General features: G+C 36.8%; 1 protein-coding gene and 1 non-coding gene across 5 annotated transcripts in view; one reads left to right on the top strand and one right to left on the bottom strand.

Annotated features, from left to right (window-relative positions):
• GIN1 (gypsy retrotransposon integrase 1) overlaps window positions 1-18,245 on the top strand; it is a 35,024-nt gene extending 16,779 nt beyond the window's left edge. Inside the window, exons 4-8 of one of the 4 annotated variants that reach the window (XM_040239721.1) lie at window positions 1,298-1,603; window positions 9,335-9,526; window positions 9,619-9,792; window positions 10,258-10,549; window positions 17,386-17,987. In XM_040239721.1, the coding sequence (XP_040095655.1) occupies window positions 1,298-1,603; window positions 9,335-9,526; window positions 9,619-9,792; window positions 10,258-10,549; window positions 17,386-17,660 (1,239 nt within the window). In that variant the 3' untranslated portion in view covers window positions 17,661-17,987. Of the gene's footprint in view, window positions 1-1,297; window positions 1,604-9,334; window positions 9,527-9,618; window positions 9,793-10,257; window positions 10,550-17,385 lie in introns of all 4 variants that reach the window. The other 3 variants (XM_040239722.1, XM_040239719.1, XM_040239720.1) reach the window with 3 other exon arrangements.
• Window positions 2,366-2,437, bottom strand: TRNAW-CCA. The gene has a single exon. It is a non-coding gene; the product is annotated as a tRNA-Trp (tRNA).

An 18,245-nucleotide genomic window follows, 5' to 3' on the forward strand; every position in this document is an offset into this window, starting at 1 on the left:
TGACAGAATTTAAATGGGGCTGAAGTTTCTTTGACTAAAAATAAGTCACTACATTTTTAGTGACATTCATACAGTCTTTTCTTGAGAAGAGAATATGTTCGTGATAAATCAAGCCCAGTATGTTTCTAATCTTTTGTGCCTTACTGTCTTGACATAGAAAATGTTAAGTATGACAGAAGCCCCCAACCAGCAAATCAAGTTGTGAAGATAATGAAGTTATTCTGAGTTTTGTAACGTTATAACCCATTCAGACCTTCAGCTGCTTCTGATAGAAAATTCAGGGATTCTCGCTGCTAGGTCAGCTGGTCCCTACTAGTGTACTCGTGTGCTCTCTGTAGCAAATGGTAGAAATTGCTTGGTTTATGTGTGAGGATCCTGTAATACTTATGATAGTGCATTAAAAGACTGTCATTTCAGGCATAAAAAATTAACATATTTAATTTAATCAAGTATCATTTGTGAGTCTGTGAAAGTATTCCAAAGACCTCAGTGTTTGTATTCACCTTTAGAACCTGCTACACACTCCTTTTCCAACATTCACTGAAATCTTTGTCAAATATTTGTCATTGAGAAATGATTTTTAGATGTAAGGTTATTTGTAATGAGAACTAGTTTAAGTTAGAAAATAAAAATTTTAATCAAAAGTAACTATATTTCAGTAAAATCATTTTAAAATTTTTGTTTAGGCCTTGATTTGAAAGTAGCTTCCAAAATAGAGTTCCAGAAATATGTTGAACAATGGCACCTTCCATAAGTTGGTCAATTTATATCTTCTCATCTCACTAAAATGAAAACTCCATGACAGCATGGGCTGTATTTTGTTCATACTCTTTTCCTAGGACCTAGAGGAATTTCTGGCATCTAAAAATATTGCTTGAATAAAGTTATATTTTAAAAAATATTATTGCAGTAGATGAATGAATGAACTTATAAGAGTGGTATCTTTAAAAGAAAAATCTTTTTTGCTTATAGAAATTATATACTCACATACTGATGTAAAATTATAGCAAATGTGTTTTGAAATCTAATCATTTAATAAATATTTATTGATTGTAAACCACAATTATGTTCCATGTGAATAAACCCATTAATGTGGTCATTGAATAGTAGTAGCAAGTAATATTTGATTATTCTGAATAGGTTTCATTTTATTCTGAGTACAGTCCAAAAGTTTCTCCCTTAAAAAATAAAGTACCTATATCAACCGTTACAAAGTTCAGATTTATAATACTGCTTTTTTTATATTGGATATATTAACACTTGTCTATCTTTTCTTTATTGTATGCCCATTTTATAGGTATATGCTTGTCAGCATTGCCAAGTGGCAAAAAATACAGTTATTCTAGCACCTAAACAGCACCTTCTCAAAGTGGAGAATCCATGGAGTATAGTTACTGTTGATCTGATGGGCCCATTTCATACAAGCAACAGAAGTCATGTATATGCTATAATCATGACAGATTTGTTCACAAAATGGCTTGTGATTTTGCCTCTTTGTGATGTTTCAGCATCAGAAATTTCTAAAGCTATTATCAACGTATTTTTCTTATATGGGCCTCCTCAGAAAATAATAATGGACCAAAGAGATGAATTCATTCATCAGGTAAGACAAATAAACTACTTAGATCTAGGAGCATATTTTACTCACTTTTCAGTGCACAGCTTATTATGTGATACTTAATAAGTTTAGATAAATTCCTACAGATATAAAGGTTTAATATTGTATAGGACAAAAGTAGTTGAACTGGAAATTAAGAGACCAGTATTTTAGTATCAATATTTACTATGCCACTAAATAATTGTAAACTTATCTTTAGTTTTCTTCAAACTAAAATAAGATTGGACCAAATAGTCTTTTTTTTTGCTACTAGCTTAAAAATTCTGTGATTGACATGTAGAGGGAGAATTGACTAAATGGAGAAGTATTATACATCATTTCATGAATGAGAATATTCAATATTAAAATATCAATTTTTCCCAAATCAAAATTAATTTATATAATTAATGGATTTTTTATCAGCATTAAAAAGGAGGAAGCATTTTCCATTGCCCTGGCCTTTTTATCCAGATTAAAGTTAACCTTAAAGAACAAGCAGACAGTAATATATACAAAAATGCTAACACAGGAATATAACTACTATACTTAGAGGTATATTATTAAATTTTTACAATTGACAGAAGACTGGTATAAATAACCAGACTGTCTTAAGTTCACAGCACCTTTGATATCTTGAAGAAGTGAAGTTGCTCAGTCGTGTCCGACTCTTTGCAACCCCATGGACTGTAGCCTACCAGGCTTCTCCGTCCATGGGATTCTCCAGGCAAGAATACTAGAGTAGTTTACCATTTCCTTCTCCAGGGGATCTTCCCCACCCAGGGATCGAACCTGGGTCTCCCGCATTGGAGGCAGACGCTTTAACCTCTGAGCCACTAGGGAAGCCCAGAAGAAATACCTAAAGTTATACTTATTAAATAGTTAGGGCTTGGGCCAGGGGGTTCCTAAGGTGATCTACAGGTTTTATATTAATAATTCACTAGGAGGACTCTGCAGATGGTCATACTCATGCCTAAGATTTATATAATTAAAGAATACAAAGCAAGATCAACAGAGAAAAGGCTCATGGGGATAAGTCCAAGGAAAAACCAGGAACAAACTTCCAAGACATCCTCTCCCAGTGGAGTCACACAGGACATGGTTAATTCTCCCAGTGAAGAGTTGTACCAACACATGTAAATTGTTGTCTACTAGGGAAGCCCATTACAGACTTGGTGCCTGGGATTTTAACTGGGAGCTGATCACATTGGTACCCAAAATTCTAGACTCTCTAAAGAAGTTTTCAGCATAAACCACCTTCTTTGTAAAACAGTTTAGGCGCCATGAGCCACCCTTAATCGGTTAGGGAATGGTAGAAACCGGCACAGAATCCAGGTTCCTAGTCATCAGCCAAGGGCCAACTTTGTAAGCAGGACTTTCACAGGATAGCAGCCTTAGTTCTGCTGTGTTAACTCTTTCTGCTGCTGCTGCTGCTAAGTCACTTCAGTTGTGTCTGACTCTGTGTGACTCCATAGACAGCAGCCCATCAGGCTCTCCCATCCCTGAGATTATCCAGGCAAGACTCTTTCTACACAGATCCAAACAACTTAGTGTTTATGTCCTAATCACTTAGCCATTTAAGAGAATAGTAGTCATAAATTGAAAGAAAACTATTTTCATTTCATTCTTAAATAGCTGCAGTTAGTTACTAATGGGATATATATACGTGTTGACCTCTGCTCAGTTTTTCAAACCTTGGAATCAGATTGAACACTGTAATCATTTCCTGTTTCACAATGATTTTTATACAATTGTTGCTTTTTATCATAGAGCATAGAGCAAAAGTTGCTTAGTCATATAAGACTCTTTGTGACCCCTTGGACTATAGCCTGCCAGGCTCCTCTGTTCTTGGGATTCTCCAGGCAAGAATACTGCAATGGGTTGCCATTCCCTTCTCCATGGGATCTTCCCACCCCAGGGATTGAACCTAGGTCTCCCGGATTGCAGGCAGATTCTTTACTGTCTGAGCTACTAGGGAATCATAACACCTATCAAAGAACAGTTCTATAAAGATACATCATTATTGAGAGGAATGTAGTCTTACCTAATCTAATGTTGAAACCGTAAACTACCTTAAGCTAGTAGTTTCCAAAGTGTCCAACAGATGCCAAGGGGGCCCTTTGGCACAGGGTTTGGTAATTATGTTCAAAATGATAGAGCTGGTATCACAAGAGAGTAGAGTTGGGGAAGGATTATTTAATACATTTAATTTAGTTAATAGCATAAATAAAAATTTTTAATTATTTCTTTATTTCTATAATATGATTTTAGGATTATTGCATACCAAAATTATTTTCAGATAAATTAAAATTTGGGGTTTTTTTAATTGAAACAAACAAAAATTCAATTAACTTAAAAAAAAACTCCAGAGACTGAGTTGACATTCCAGGCTTAGGGAATAGAGGCATAAATATGAATGGAAAAATCACCAAATTTGGGCTGTTTAAAAATTAGAAATTTGTATGTGGTAAAATAACCAACCATGAAGAGATAGCCCACATCCAAGATAAGAGAAACCCAAGTGAGACGGTAGGTGTTATGAGAGGGCATCAGGGGGCAGACACACTGAAACCATAATCACAGAACCTAGCCAATCTGATCACACAGACCTCAGCCTTGTCTAACTCAGTGAAACTAAGCCATGCCGTGTGGGGCCACCCAAAACGGACGGGTCATGGTGGAGAGGTCTGACAGAATGTGGTCCACTGGAGAAGGGTATGGCAAACCACTTCAGTATTCTTGCCTTGAGAACCCCATGAACAGTATGAAAAGGCAAAATGATGGGATACTGAAAGAGGAACTCCCCAGATTGGTAGGTGCCAATATGCTACTGGAGATCAGTAGAGAAATAACTCCAGAAAGAATGAAGGGATGGAGCCAAAGCAAAAACAATACCCAGTTGTGAATGTGATTGGTGATAGAAGCAAGGTCCAATGCTGTAAAAAGCAATATTGCATAGGAACCTGGAATGTCAGGTCCATGAATCAAGGCAAATTGGAGGTGGTCAAATAGGAGATGGCAAGGGTGAACGTCGACATTCTAGGAATCAGCGAACTAAAATGGACTGGAATGAGTGAATTTAACTCGGATGACCATTATATCTACTATTGCAGGCAGGAATCCCTTAGAAGAAATGGAGTAGCCATCATGGTCAACAAAAGAGTCCAAAATGCAGCGCTTGGATGCAGTCTCAAAAACGACAGAATGATCTCTGTTCGTTTCCAAGGCAAACCATTCAATATCACGGTGATCCAAGCCTATGCCCCAACCAGTAACACGGAAGAAACTGAAGTTGAACAGTTCTGTGAAGACCTACAAGACCTTTTAGAACTAACACCCAAAAAAGATGTCCTTTTCATTATAGGGGACTGGAACGCAAAAGAAGGAAGTCAAGAAACACCTGGAATAACAGGCAAATTTGGCTTTGGAATACGGAATAAAGCAGGGCAAAGGCTAATAGAGTTTTACCAAGAGAATGCACTGGTCATAGCCAACACCCTCTTCCAATAACACAAGAAAAGATTCCACATGGACATCACCAGATGGTCAGCATCAAAATCAGATTGATTATATTCTTTGCAGCCAAAGATGGAGAAGCTCTATACAGTTACCAAAAACAAGCCCGAGATCTGACTGTGGCTTAAATTGAAGAAAGTAGGGAAAACCGCTAGACCATTCAGGTATGACCTAAATCAAATCCCTTATGATTATACAGTGGAAGTGAGAAATAGATTTAAGGGTCTAGATCTGATAGATAGATTGCCTGATGAACTATGGAATGAGGTTCGTGACATTGTACAGGAGACGGGGATCAAGACCATCCCCATGGAAAAGAAATGCAAAAAAGCAAAATGGCTGTCTGAGGAGACCTTACAAATAGCTGTGAAAAGAAGAGAAGCGAAAAGCAAAGGTGAGAAGGAAAGATATAAGCATCTGAATGCAGAGTTCCAAAGAATAGCAAGGAGAGATAAGAAAGCCTTCCTCAGTGATCAATGCAAAGAAATAGAGGAAAACAACAGAATGGGAATGACTAGAGATCTCTTCAGGAAAATTAGAGATACCAAGGGAACATTTCATGCAAAGATGGGCTCAATAAAGGACAGAAATGGTATGGACCTAACAGAAGCGGAAGATATTAAGAAGAAGTGGCAAGAATACACAGAACTGTACAAAAAAGATCTTCATGGCCCACATAATCACAATGGTGTGATCACTAACCTACAGCCAGACGTCCTAGAATGTGAAGTCAAGTGGGCCTTAGAAAGCATCACTACGAACAAAGCTAGTGTAGGTGATGGAATTCCAGTTGAGCTATTTCAAATCCTGAAAGATGATGCTGTGAAAGTGCTGCACTCAATATGCCAGCAAATTGGGAAAACTCAGCAGTGGCCACAGGACTGGAAAAGATCAGTTTTCATTCCAGTCCCAAAGAAAGACAATGCCAAAGAATGCTCAAACTACCTAACAATTGCACTCATCTCACACGCTAGTGAAGTAATGCTCAAAATTCTCCAAGCCAGGCTTCAGCAATACATGAACCGTGAACTTCCAGATGTTCAAGCTGGTTTTAGGAAAGGCAGAGGAATCAGAGATCAAATTGCCAACATCACTGGATCATGGAAAATGCAAGAGAGTTCCAGAAAAACATCTATTTCTGCTTTATTGACTATGCCAAAGCCTTTGACTGTGTGGATCACAATAAACTGTGGAAAATTCTGAAAGAGATGGGAATACCAGACCACCTGACCTGCCTCTTGAGAAATCTGTATGCAGGTCAGGAAGCAACAGTTAGAACTGAACATGGAACAACAGACTGGTTCCAAATAGGAAAAGGAATATGTCAAGGCTGTATATTGTCACCCTGCTTATTTAACTTATATGCAGATTACATCATGAGAAACGCTGGGCTGGAGGAAGCACAAGCTGGAATCAAGATTGCCGGGAGAAATATCAATAACCTCAGATACGTAGATGACACCACCACTCTTATGGCAGAAAGTGAAGAAGAACTAAAAAGCCTGTTGATGAAAGTGAAGGAGGAGAGTGAAAAAGTTGGCTTAAAGCTCAACATTCAGAAAACGAAAATCATGGCATCTGGTCCCATCAGTTCATGGGAAATAGATGAGGAAACAGTGGAAACAGTGACAGACTGTATTTTGGGGGGGCTCCAAAATCACTGCAGATGGTGATTGCAGCCATGAAATTAAAAGACGCTTACTCCTTGGAAGGAAAGTTATGACCAAACTAGACAGCTTATAAAAAGCAGAGACATTACTTTGCCAACAAAGGGCTGTCTAGTCAAGGCTATGGTTTTTCCAGTGGTCATGTATGGATGCGAGAGTTGGACTGTGAAGAAAGCTGAGTGCCGAAGAATTGATGCTTTTGAACTATGGTGTTGGAGAAGATTCTTGCAAGTCCCTTGGACTGCAAGGAGGTCCAACCAGTCCATCCTAAAGGAGGCCCGTCCTGGGTGTTCATTGGAAGGACTGATGCTGAGGCTGAAACTCCAATACTTTGGCCACCTCATGCGAAGAGTTGACACATTGGAAAAGACCCTGATGCTGGGAGGGATTGGGGGCAGGAGGAGAAGGGGACGACAGAGGATGAGATGGCTAGATGGCATCACTGACTCGATGGACATGAGTTTGAGTGAACTCCGGGAGTTGGTGATGGACAGGGAGGCTTGGTGTGCTGAAATTCATAGGGTCGCAAAGAATTGGGCATGAGTGACAGACTGAACTGAAAATAACCAAAATATAAAGGCCAAGAAACAGGCCAACAAAAATAAAGCAGATTTGTGCAAGAAAGTGTTAATGCCTTTATTATAAAAGATTCAAACAAAAAATTGAGTCAGTGACAAATGTAATTCACAAGAGGGAATAAAAATATGAAAAAAGTATCCCACCTAAAAAGTAGTGAGTAAGTAACTCAGTTGTTGTTTATCCATTTCAATAAAAATAGTAATAATAACGATAATATCAGGTAGACTACAGATAAAATATAATACAGCTCTACATTCCTGGTAGTACTGCAACTCGAAACTAACTCTTATAAAACAATTTGCCAGAGATCCAGTAAGAGCCGTACAGACACACACACACACACATGCATATATCTCTTCTGGTTAAATTAAAAATCTGGGTGAAAGTTTTTGTTACATATATTATACATACATATTTTGTGTGTATAACTATGTAAAAAATATATGGAATCTGGAAAATGGTATTGACGAACCTATTTGTAGGGCAGCAGTAGAGAGAGAGACATTGAGGACAGGCTTGTAGACACAGCAGGCGAAGGAGAGAGTGGGACAGATTGATAGAAACACACAGATTACCACATGTAAAACAGACAGTGGGAATTTGCTGTATGGTGCAGGGAGCTCTACCCGGGGCTCTGTGGCAACCGTGAGGGGTGGGAGGGGGTGGGAGGTGGGAAGGAGGTTCAAGAGGGAGAGGACATATGTATACTTAGGGCTGATTCGTGCTGATGTATGGAAGAAACTAACACAACACTGTAAAGCAGTTATTCTCCAATTAAAAATAAATACATTAAAAAAAATTTTAGAACATTAAAAAAAAATAAATGTAAAGAAGCTAAAACAAAAATTTGTATGGTTAACCATACAAATTGTATGGGATTTTTAAGAGTAATGAGGTTACAGATTTTTTTTTAATTTTTCAGTTTGTGTTATCATTATGTTGCTTTTATAGCTTTTAGTGATTAAAATATACATAACCATCTGTTGTTTTGTGATTGGTGCTCAGCAATAACTATAGTTCTTCTAGCCTTCCAAATAGGCTGTCCTAGCCTCTTGCAGGTTAGTAAACCCAGGTAACACATCTGGCCAGAGAAATTAAGTGAATGAATGTGTGCCACTTTTAGCCCAAAGTTTTGAAAACGTCATGCTCAATTCTTCATTCTTCCAGTCTTATTCTGTCTCTGGAGAATCAACTGAATATTTTAGGTATTACTCTAAGCGATAGTGGATTTTCTCTTATCTGAGATTGTTGAGGTACCTAGGAGAGGACAGTTGCTTTGGAGAGACACCCTGACCTGTAGCTGGCCTTGTCCTAGCAAGTAGTAAAATTTTTGAGTTGAACCCCTGAGCCTTGATTGGGTTTTGTAACTTGCCTACCTTGACTAAGGTAGCAGTCATCTGCAAAATAAGGAATGACAATATTAGAGCTTTTGTTTATTTTTTCCATCCAATAAGAATGAAAAGAAGCTTTTACTAATATGTATAAACTGATAATAGCTCCTGAATCAACAAAGCAGAAGATTGTGTGTCGCACATGGTATGAAAATGTATCTTGGGAGAAAAGTGAGAATCTGCGACAGGTGGGAGTCCATAGTGGCCCCTCACTCATTTTTTTGCTTTACTGACAGTAATCTAGTCTCTAGATATTGTCCAGTTTTCACCAAACTACCCTTCATGGAATGGGCTTCCCAGGCCCTGCGGTAAATGCAGGTTTGATCCCTGGATTGGCAAGATAGATCCCCTGGAGAAGGGAAATGGCAACCCACTCCAGTATTCTTGCCTGAGAAATCCATGGACAGAGGAGCCTGGCGGGCCTACGGTCCATGGGATCACAGAAGAGTTGGACACGACTTAGCAACTGACACAGCAAACAAATGGTCAAGGAAAAGGCAAGATTTAAATTATTTTGAAACCTTTCCATCAAGGGGAAAATAAAATACAGACTTTTAAAGTCACTGTTGTTTTTGTGTATTTTTCAGATCAATGGAGAACTGTGTGAATTGTTTGGCACAAAGCAAATTGTTATTTCTCATGCCTCCCAAACAGTTAATCCAACTGAAAGTACACCTAGCACTATCAAAACATTTCTTTCCAAACATTGTGCTGACTACCCAAACAACTGGGATGACCACCTGTCAGCTGTTTCATTCGCCTTCAATGTTACTCACTTGGTATGTATCTTTTTATAATTCAGTACTTTTGAGTTATGATTATCTCTTGGCTGCATGTTTTATTACAAATTGTTGTTTATTTTTCTTGATAGGAACCTACTAAAAATACACCATATTTTCAAATGTTTAATCGAAATCCTTACATGCCTGAATCTTCTGATATTCATGAAGTGGATGGTGATAATAGAAGTATGTTTGCCAAAATTCTAGATGCAATTAAAGAAGCTGATAAAATAATGGAGAATAAGGCAACTTCAGTGGGCCAGGTGATTCTAATAGAAAAAAACTATAATTAAAAAGTCTATAAAATGATACAAAAATGTTTTTTCCACATATACACACACACACATACATATGAAATACACTGAAACCAAATTTTTTCTATTGAATTCTGCATGTCTTCATTAAACAGTGTGTTTATTAGCTATGAAATTCTGAGAGACATTAATAGGACCGTGTGTTTTGGAATGAAGGCGCAGCTGAATTGAAACCTCTGGTCTTGCTTCCCAGTTAGTTGTTTAACTTGGACCTGTTACTTCCTCTCATATTACTTTATTTTCTTTATAAAGTTGGGGTAATAGTGATTTTGAAATATTATTTTTAAAAATTACATGGGATTCTTCCGTATCTTTCAGTAGCACCTCAATAAGTAATATTTTTATTATAATATTATCTGTATTTGCCTTCAAGAAACTATAGCTCTTTCATCCTTTTTTTTTTAATACTTGCAGATGGAGAACAACAATTTTAATGAACTAAATAAAAGCAAAATCATTGTTAAAAAGAAACCAAGGCCATTAAATCCATTTCATCTGAAAGTGGGTCATGAAGTGTTAAGGCAGAGAAAAAACTGGTGGAAGGACGGCCGCTTCCGGTCCGAGTGGGTCGGCCCCTGTGTCATAGACCGCATCACCGAGCACGGCGGCGCTGTTCTGCGGGACAGCTCCGGGGCGAGGCTGAAGCGGCCCATCAAGATGTCCCACCTGAAGCCCTATGTCAGAGAAGCGGGCGAGCAAGGTAAAGGTCTGTCACCTCTCCACGTTGGTACTTTCTGTGAATGAAAAGAGAAGTTAAATTATCAGAAATCTCTCCTCCTCCCTGCCTTGCCTTTGGTTAGGTTGTGTTTTCCCTTTTCATTTTTATAAAATTTCGTACAGTGTTGGAGCCCAAAGAGTGTTTTTTTATTAGCATATGGTTTCTGAAACTGTCAGTCAGGTTTGTAAGAGATTTTATTTTGATTTCTAGTGTACTTTTCACACATTTCTCCCCACCGTTCATGTGCAAGACACTGGACATCTTTCATAGAGGGAAGAATTATATGTTCATCATTTTCACTTTCAGAATATTTTGTCACTTTTAGCATGCCATGATAGTAGCTAACATAAATAATGCCAAAACAAACACCATCTGAATTTCTGTTGTGAGATAAATATATTAGGGGACATTTAAAAATGTGCTTGATTTTTAATGTTGCATCTTATCACGGCCCTGGTAAATGCAGGGGAAGGTGAGAGTGAGCGGTTCTGAGAATGATGCGCCATTACAATAGGTGAACAGCACCCTAGACAATGCTACTTGCTCCACAGTGTGAATCTGAACAGTTAAGATATCCTGATCTTCTCTAATACTTTCTTTCGTGGACTAGAGCTAATTGACATGGCTTTCAGTTTAAATCCTACTTTACTGATGCTTTTATTTTGTCCTATAGTATCTGCTCTCTAGACTTTCTTTGAGGTAGGTAACTGAGAGGGAATAAATTGGTATCTTAGCTAGTTACTTTTGTTTTTTCTGTAAAGAAAGATAAAATAATTCAAAATTATTTGAATCTGAGTAACAAGAAAGATAATTTAGTGCCTTTTAAAACAGTATAAACAACTGTGTTATTTAATAGGCTTAAGTAAATAATAAATAATAATTACAAAAATAATGATAATAGATAACCCTCTTTCTTAGGATATGAAGCCCTTGAGGCTGCTCAACTGTTTCTCATCTGGGTCACAACTCTCATGTTAAAAGCTCTTAGTACCTTTCTTTCTGCTTATGACAGAACCAGTTGCTCTAGTAAACTTATCTTGGACCATTCCAACTCAGAAAGCTCCCAGTACCTTCATTTTCTGTTAAAAGAAGCACTTTTATTCCTTGTGCCTTCTCAGTTCTAAGCTACCCTTTATGATTTCTTCCTTTTGCAAGTAGAAACAAAAGATTATAAGGTGAAGGTTGTCCTTTCTTCCGATTTTCCCCTCAATCTTGGTGTTTAGGACTTGATTCCTTCTAATGTGTTAACCTTCCTAAATTAATGCAAAATCTCTGCTTAAAATGTTACTGCATCAGGATCGATCTGTTTCACCATTTTGTACCTTGCTCTTGCCAAAGAATTTCTTAAGGAGACCTAACATTCCGCTATGACTGAATATTTCAGAATCCAGCTGAATAGAGCAATTTCTAAACAGAAGCAGTACAAGTTTTGCTTTGTGCTTAAATTCTCTACAGATTATTCTTCAGTAATACAAAGGAAATTGCAAAATTAGTTCTAGTGTACATATAAGGAACCTGAGATTGATGAGTAAAATTGTTTTTTCTTATTAATCAAAAGAAGTACTAATCCAGCTGAAGTCTGGTTCCTGTTTACTCTGATCTGTTTTTGTGTGTTTCTCTTATTTGTAGAAATTCAAAACAAGTGTGATTTCTATCATCTTTTCCTTCGGTATCACATATTTTCCTGAAAATCTTCACCTCAAAAGCTGATTTTAAAGTCTTTGAACTAAATTTAAAGTAAATATAATGCCTCTGAGTAGTCACCCCATTGCTTTGACATAAATTTGAACATAGTGTAGCCGGAAGGACTGTGAATTTGCATTGTGGCTTTCACCAGCCTCGAGATGTCATAACTGCATTAAAGCTCACCAGCCAGAAGAGACAGGCTTCTGTTGCCAGCTTCTCATCCATTCTTATCCGGAACATAACAGAGGGAGCACATTCAGTACTAGGTCAGCAGTGTTTCTCATTGCTGTTTAAGCAGGCCTATGTGTCTGTGTGTCTAGTTCAGTTCCAGGCACCTTTTCAAGACTATTCTAACAAGAAATTTTATGCCATACCATCGTGTCTGTTTGTAATCATAATGTTTTCCTTTGAGTGGAAGAATGTTATTGACTTCCCATTATTGTATGTGACATAGATTTTGAGTAATTTTGTTTCGATTGGGAATTATCGTGATCAGTATGTGTCTGCCTCCCCTAAAAGCCTTGGTCTGATTGCCCCTCACAGTTTGAGAAATGGTTTTTATTTTTTAATAAGTTTCCCATTGTTGCCATAACAATTTACCACAAATTTAGTGGCTGAAAACACTTACTGTCTCTCAGTTCTATACTTAGAAATCCGGTGTAGATCTCAATGGGCTACAGTAAGGCATGGCAGGGCTGTGTTCCTTTCTGGAGGCTCAAGAGGGTGTTTTGTGCATTTTCCACCTTCTAGAGGCTGCTCACATCACTTGACTTGTGGTCCTCTTCCTATCTTAAAAGCCAGCAGTGGGCTAGAGCTTGCCTCACGTTACATCACTCCAGCCTCCTATTCTTCCTTCATCTTCTGCGTTTCAGGACACCTGTGCTTGGGCTCATCCTGATAATCCAAGATATCCTCTCTACTTTAAGGTTGATTGGTCAGTTGGTTAGCAACCTTAATTCCATCTCTACCCTAATCCTTCTTTACCATGTTAGGTAACGTAATCACAAGGTTCATGAATTAGTACATAGCTACCATTAGGGGTCCACTATTCTGCCTAACAGGAGAAGGAAATGGCAACCCACTCCAGTATTCTCGCCTAGAGAATCCCGTGGACAGAGGAGCCTGGTGGGCTGCTGTCAATCGGATCACACAGAGTCGGACACGACTGAAGCGATTTAGCAGCAGCAGCAGCATTCTGCCTAACACAGTTATGGTCTGCACTCACAATAGAAAACAGAGCTTAGTCCCTATATTAAATAAAGCTTGACTTTACTGTTAATGCACAGTCATCTGTTGGTATCCACAGGGAATCAGTTCCAGGACCCCTGTGGATACCAAAATCCAAGTGTGCCCAGGTCCCTTGTATGAAATGGCCCTGTTCTCCCTGACCTCCACATCCATGCTGCACACCCTGGAGTATGAACACCCGCTGTGGTTCCTGCACAGTGCCTCCCTTTGGCCTCTCAGTTCTGTCATCTCAAAATAAGAGTCATTCAGTTCTCTGTTAGTACTGGTTTATCTACTATAATAATTAGTATCAAACTACAGTTATTTATCATGAGAAAAGTACTAGTATGGCAACACATTATACTAGTTTTTGGATATCAGACCATGTATAGGATTAGTCAAGACACTTCATTTCAGAATGAAAATTATTTGTCCTGAAACCTTATACTTTTTCTATTTGAAAAAATAAGTTAATCCAGATCACTGAGACTTTTCTGAGGCCTTGGTTTTGGTTTTTATTTTTCTCCTTAGGGAAATGTTAATATTCTTATCTCACTTTGTTTTTTACTCTAAGACTAAATAAGGAAAAGTATGTCAAAACTGCTGATAACACCTTCCTGACATGTCTTGAAAATACCTCTCCTTCTGAGAAACTAAAGACTTACACAGTCAGTCTGGTCAAAACTGAAATAATGCTTTCATCAAGCATTTATATTAGTAACTAAATCAATAGAATGAGAAAATAAAAATTAAGTAAATTCTGTCATGTAATGTGGCTGAGTAGACTAGTCCTTTAATATGGTTTTGTTTCTCTCTCTTTATTTTGGGGGCTAAAACTTATCTTGTTCTTTACTTTTTCCGTAACTCAGGATTATTCTAGATTAGTACTGTCTAATAGATATATAATGAAAAAACTATGTAATATATAATTTAAAATTTTCTAGTAACCATGTTAAAAAAAGTAGGTGAAAATAATTTTAGTTATATATTTTATAATAATACAATATATCTAAAATAGTATTATTTCAGCATTCATTTAGGCCTCAAAAATCTCTTTCTGGTAGATCTTTGGTAATCTTTTTTGAAGTTAAAGAACATTTCTGTTGGCTGTACTAGGTTTAGAACAAAGCAGGATGGAAACATATTTGACCTTTCCAAATGAATGAGAATTGTTTTTTCTGTACAAAGGCAACTTGAAATCTCCAGAGTAGTTTTCCATTGCATATAGAGTAATTTTTGTAGACTTTGCTGAATATAATCCTGATTCGCTGCAGTTTTGTCACACTAAGTTACTTTAAAGCTTACTTAAGAAAGTGTGTGTATACGTTCAGATATGTATATTGGTTACTTACATATGGAAGCTCTTGTCTTTTACAAACAAGTGAGGTTGGTCAAGTCCTTTTGTTTCAAAGTCTTTGTAACTAGGAGGTGCTTACACTCAAGGTCTTTGAATGCATTTTTAGGAAATCAAAGTGATAACTTCTAAAAACTTTGCATCTATCCATAGTTTCCCTGTTGGTACATGTTTACTGGACATATCTTTCTATAGTAGACCTGCTTTATCTGTATGGAAAAACATTTTGAGACAGAAAACTTCCTTCATCAAAGATCTCTGCAAAGATCCAATTAGGAAATACTTAAAATGCTTACAGTAACTGCTGTCACTAATACATTGTGGCATTGTACCCTGAACCTATGAAATTCTCCATGACTTATTAGAAAAATTTTATCAGCAACATTTTTACCCTACCTAACTTTTCAAGTTCTTTTAAATGACTACCTAGCTTTCTCTGATATTAACAGACTAATAGCAAACTTTGATGTTGAACCTCTAGCAACACATTCTAAAGGTGTTTCAACTTCACTGATCCTGTTTTCCTCTTTCCTGCTACTATTGAGCATAGCACGTCTCACGGGTTGCATGATTTTTTTTTTTTTATCTTTCAGAATTGTTCTCTGGTTCAGCATTTCCTTGCCTACTAACATAGAAAAATCATTTTGTTATCACCTTCAATTATCCATACTTTTATTTCCATCATAACTATGTGTATCTTAACAGCATTTTCAATGTAATTACTGCTTTTGCATTAATAAGAATTGGTGAGTTAAACTTTGAAAACCTCTCAAAACTAAAATACCAAGTACACTTTCCCTGATGAAGAAGTAAATGGGCAAAACTAAATGTCCATACAAGCCCAAGTCTACTTATGCCACTTATTAGGAAAAAACAAAGCTTTGTTTGATCTTTTGATGTTTGTAAATTTAAAGTTCATAAATGTGTGACATACAGGGTTGGAATAGATTCAATTAGCTTTTCACATATTCAGTTCAGTTGCTTAGTCGTGTCCAACTCTTTGCGACGCCATGGACTGCAACACGCCAGGCCTCCCTGTGCATTGCCAACTCCCAGAGTTTACTCAAACTCATGTCCATTGAGTTGGTGATGCCATCCAACCATCTCATCCTCTGTCATCCTTCTCCTCCTGCTTTCACTCTTTCTCAGCATCAGGGTCTTTTCAAATGAGTCAGCTTTTCACATCAGGTGGCCAAAGTATTGGAGTTTCAGCTTCAACATCAGGCCTTCCAACATTAGTATGAGGATAAGTATGGTGGAATCATGTCCTGGGATATATTAGCACATTTATCTGCTCTGAGAAACTTTCATTGATCTCTAGTCTAAATGAGCTATTAATGTTCCTTTTGCTCTTTGTTGAACTTCAAATTTGAGGGTTCTTTAAAATCTTCATTAAAATCTTTAAGAGATTCTGTTAATGTTTTGGGAGAAAATCCAGAAAGAGAAGACAGGGGTCCAGGAAGCTAATCAGTGGTAGTTCAGGTCCAGGAAGCTAATCAGTGGAATAGTTCCTTGTTGTAATGAATTAAAATACTATGTAGGGTAGAATTCTTTTATCTACATTAACCTTTGTTTATAAAGATTCTGCTGCTTTGCCATCTGTTTAACCCTCATTTTAAACATTTTTTTCCCCAATAGTGAAGATAAATTTGCTGAAAATAGAAAAAAATGTTGACAAGGAAAATTCCTTGTCAGTATTTTAGTATGGATTTAGCTACACCTTGAAAGTTCATGAGCATTTTAATATTAAATTAGACTTAAGTAAGCTAATTAACCTAATCAATTGTAGCCTGCCTACTTGCACATACCTCTTATATGAACCTGATTCTAGGAACTCTATCTTCATTGTAGTTTATCACTTCATAGTGTGACAATTTGATGTTATTGTCCTAATATGAATTCTATAAAGATTAAAGAATTATCTAAAGTTATAAATAAAAGGATTTAACCATTCCATTTACTAAAGTATCTTTCAGGACCCCATAAATGCATCCAGAAATGCTTTGAGATATATATTAAGGATATCATCAACATCAAAAATATAGTTTATAACTTTTGTTTTTAACCTATACCATGATTCTCAGTGCTTTCCCCCTCACTTACACCTACCAAAGACAGATCAAGAGAATACTCTGTAATGGCCTATAGGGAAAAGAACCCCAAAAAGTTGGATATATGTGTATGTATATAACAGGTTCACTTTGCTGTACACCTGAAACTCACACAACATTGTAAGTCAATTGTACCACAATAAAATTTTTTTTTAACTTGTAAAAAAAAAAACCATCCCTTTATATTATTCCTATTTTTTTTAAAAAAGTCTGGCTCTCTTAATTCCTTGATCTCTCCTGAATTCTGTATGTATGAACTGTCAAATTCATATATCATTTTATTCATTCTTCTACATGTACTTATTTAGGAGATATGAGAACCCATCAGCAATTAATCTTGATAGTTAATTTGTATTACTTGGGATTTTATTCCTTATTTTATATTATTTCATTTTAAAGTGGTTTAATTATAGTTCTAAAAGGCAAACTTGTGTTCCTTCTTTCAGATAGTCTCCATCTCTTACACGGTTCAGTAGTGGCAGATCATGACTATGTTGGGATACCCGAGCTTCCAGCTGGAGCATACCAAGCAAGTATTCTGGTGGAAAATGCGGCTGTTGGAGTAGTTGACAGTGAGGTACTGACGTCAAGCAAAGATCGTGAACTATTAGAATACAGAAATGCCAAAATCTCTCCACTGATGGAAGATCATAATGCTCTTGAAAAGCAGACTTTTAGTCTCTTGGACTCTTCAAACCAGGTCCTTGAGTACTTAACTTAGTAAACACAAAAATTCATTTAAAGTGCTGTTTAGAGAATGCATCACCTTGAATCTTATCTTTTCCATTCAAAAAGATTACATAGAAAAGTATCTTGACAAACTCTTAATGACTAAATCCTGAAGGTTTATTTTGTAATTATTTATCTGAAGTTGTTCTTCTTTTGTATATATGTGTGTATATATACATTTAGGCAAAGGAAGCATGTAATATATGGATATTTTTTCTTCTACAAAGACAACAGGCAAAGCATGCTTACTTCTTAGGAAGTAAACTAAATTCCAACTCAAAACTTTGGTATTGTTACCATGTTTTCAGTTACAATTTTTTAAAAATATTCCCCCCTTTTAAAAACTATATGAACTACCTAGAACTGCATTAATAAATATTTATTGAATGTGTTAAATGAAACCTGTTCCTGTGTCATTGAAATGTCTAAAACTATTGTAGTTACTTAATGGGCTCCTACAGTGTATTGGTAAGTTCACCTTGTAGACAGGCTAAGGATTAGGATCTGAAACTATATATTGGATTGAAAACGTGTGCATTTCCATAGTATATATTAAAGTCAAAAGCATCCATGAATA

The sequence above is a fragment of the Oryx dammah genome, unplaced genomic scaffold (genome assembly GCF_014754425.2).
Source record: "Oryx dammah isolate SB20612 unplaced genomic scaffold, SCBI_Odam_1.1 HiC_scaffold_5, whole genome shotgun sequence".
Lineage (NCBI taxonomy): Eukaryota > Metazoa > Chordata > Mammalia > Artiodactyla > Bovidae > Oryx > Oryx dammah.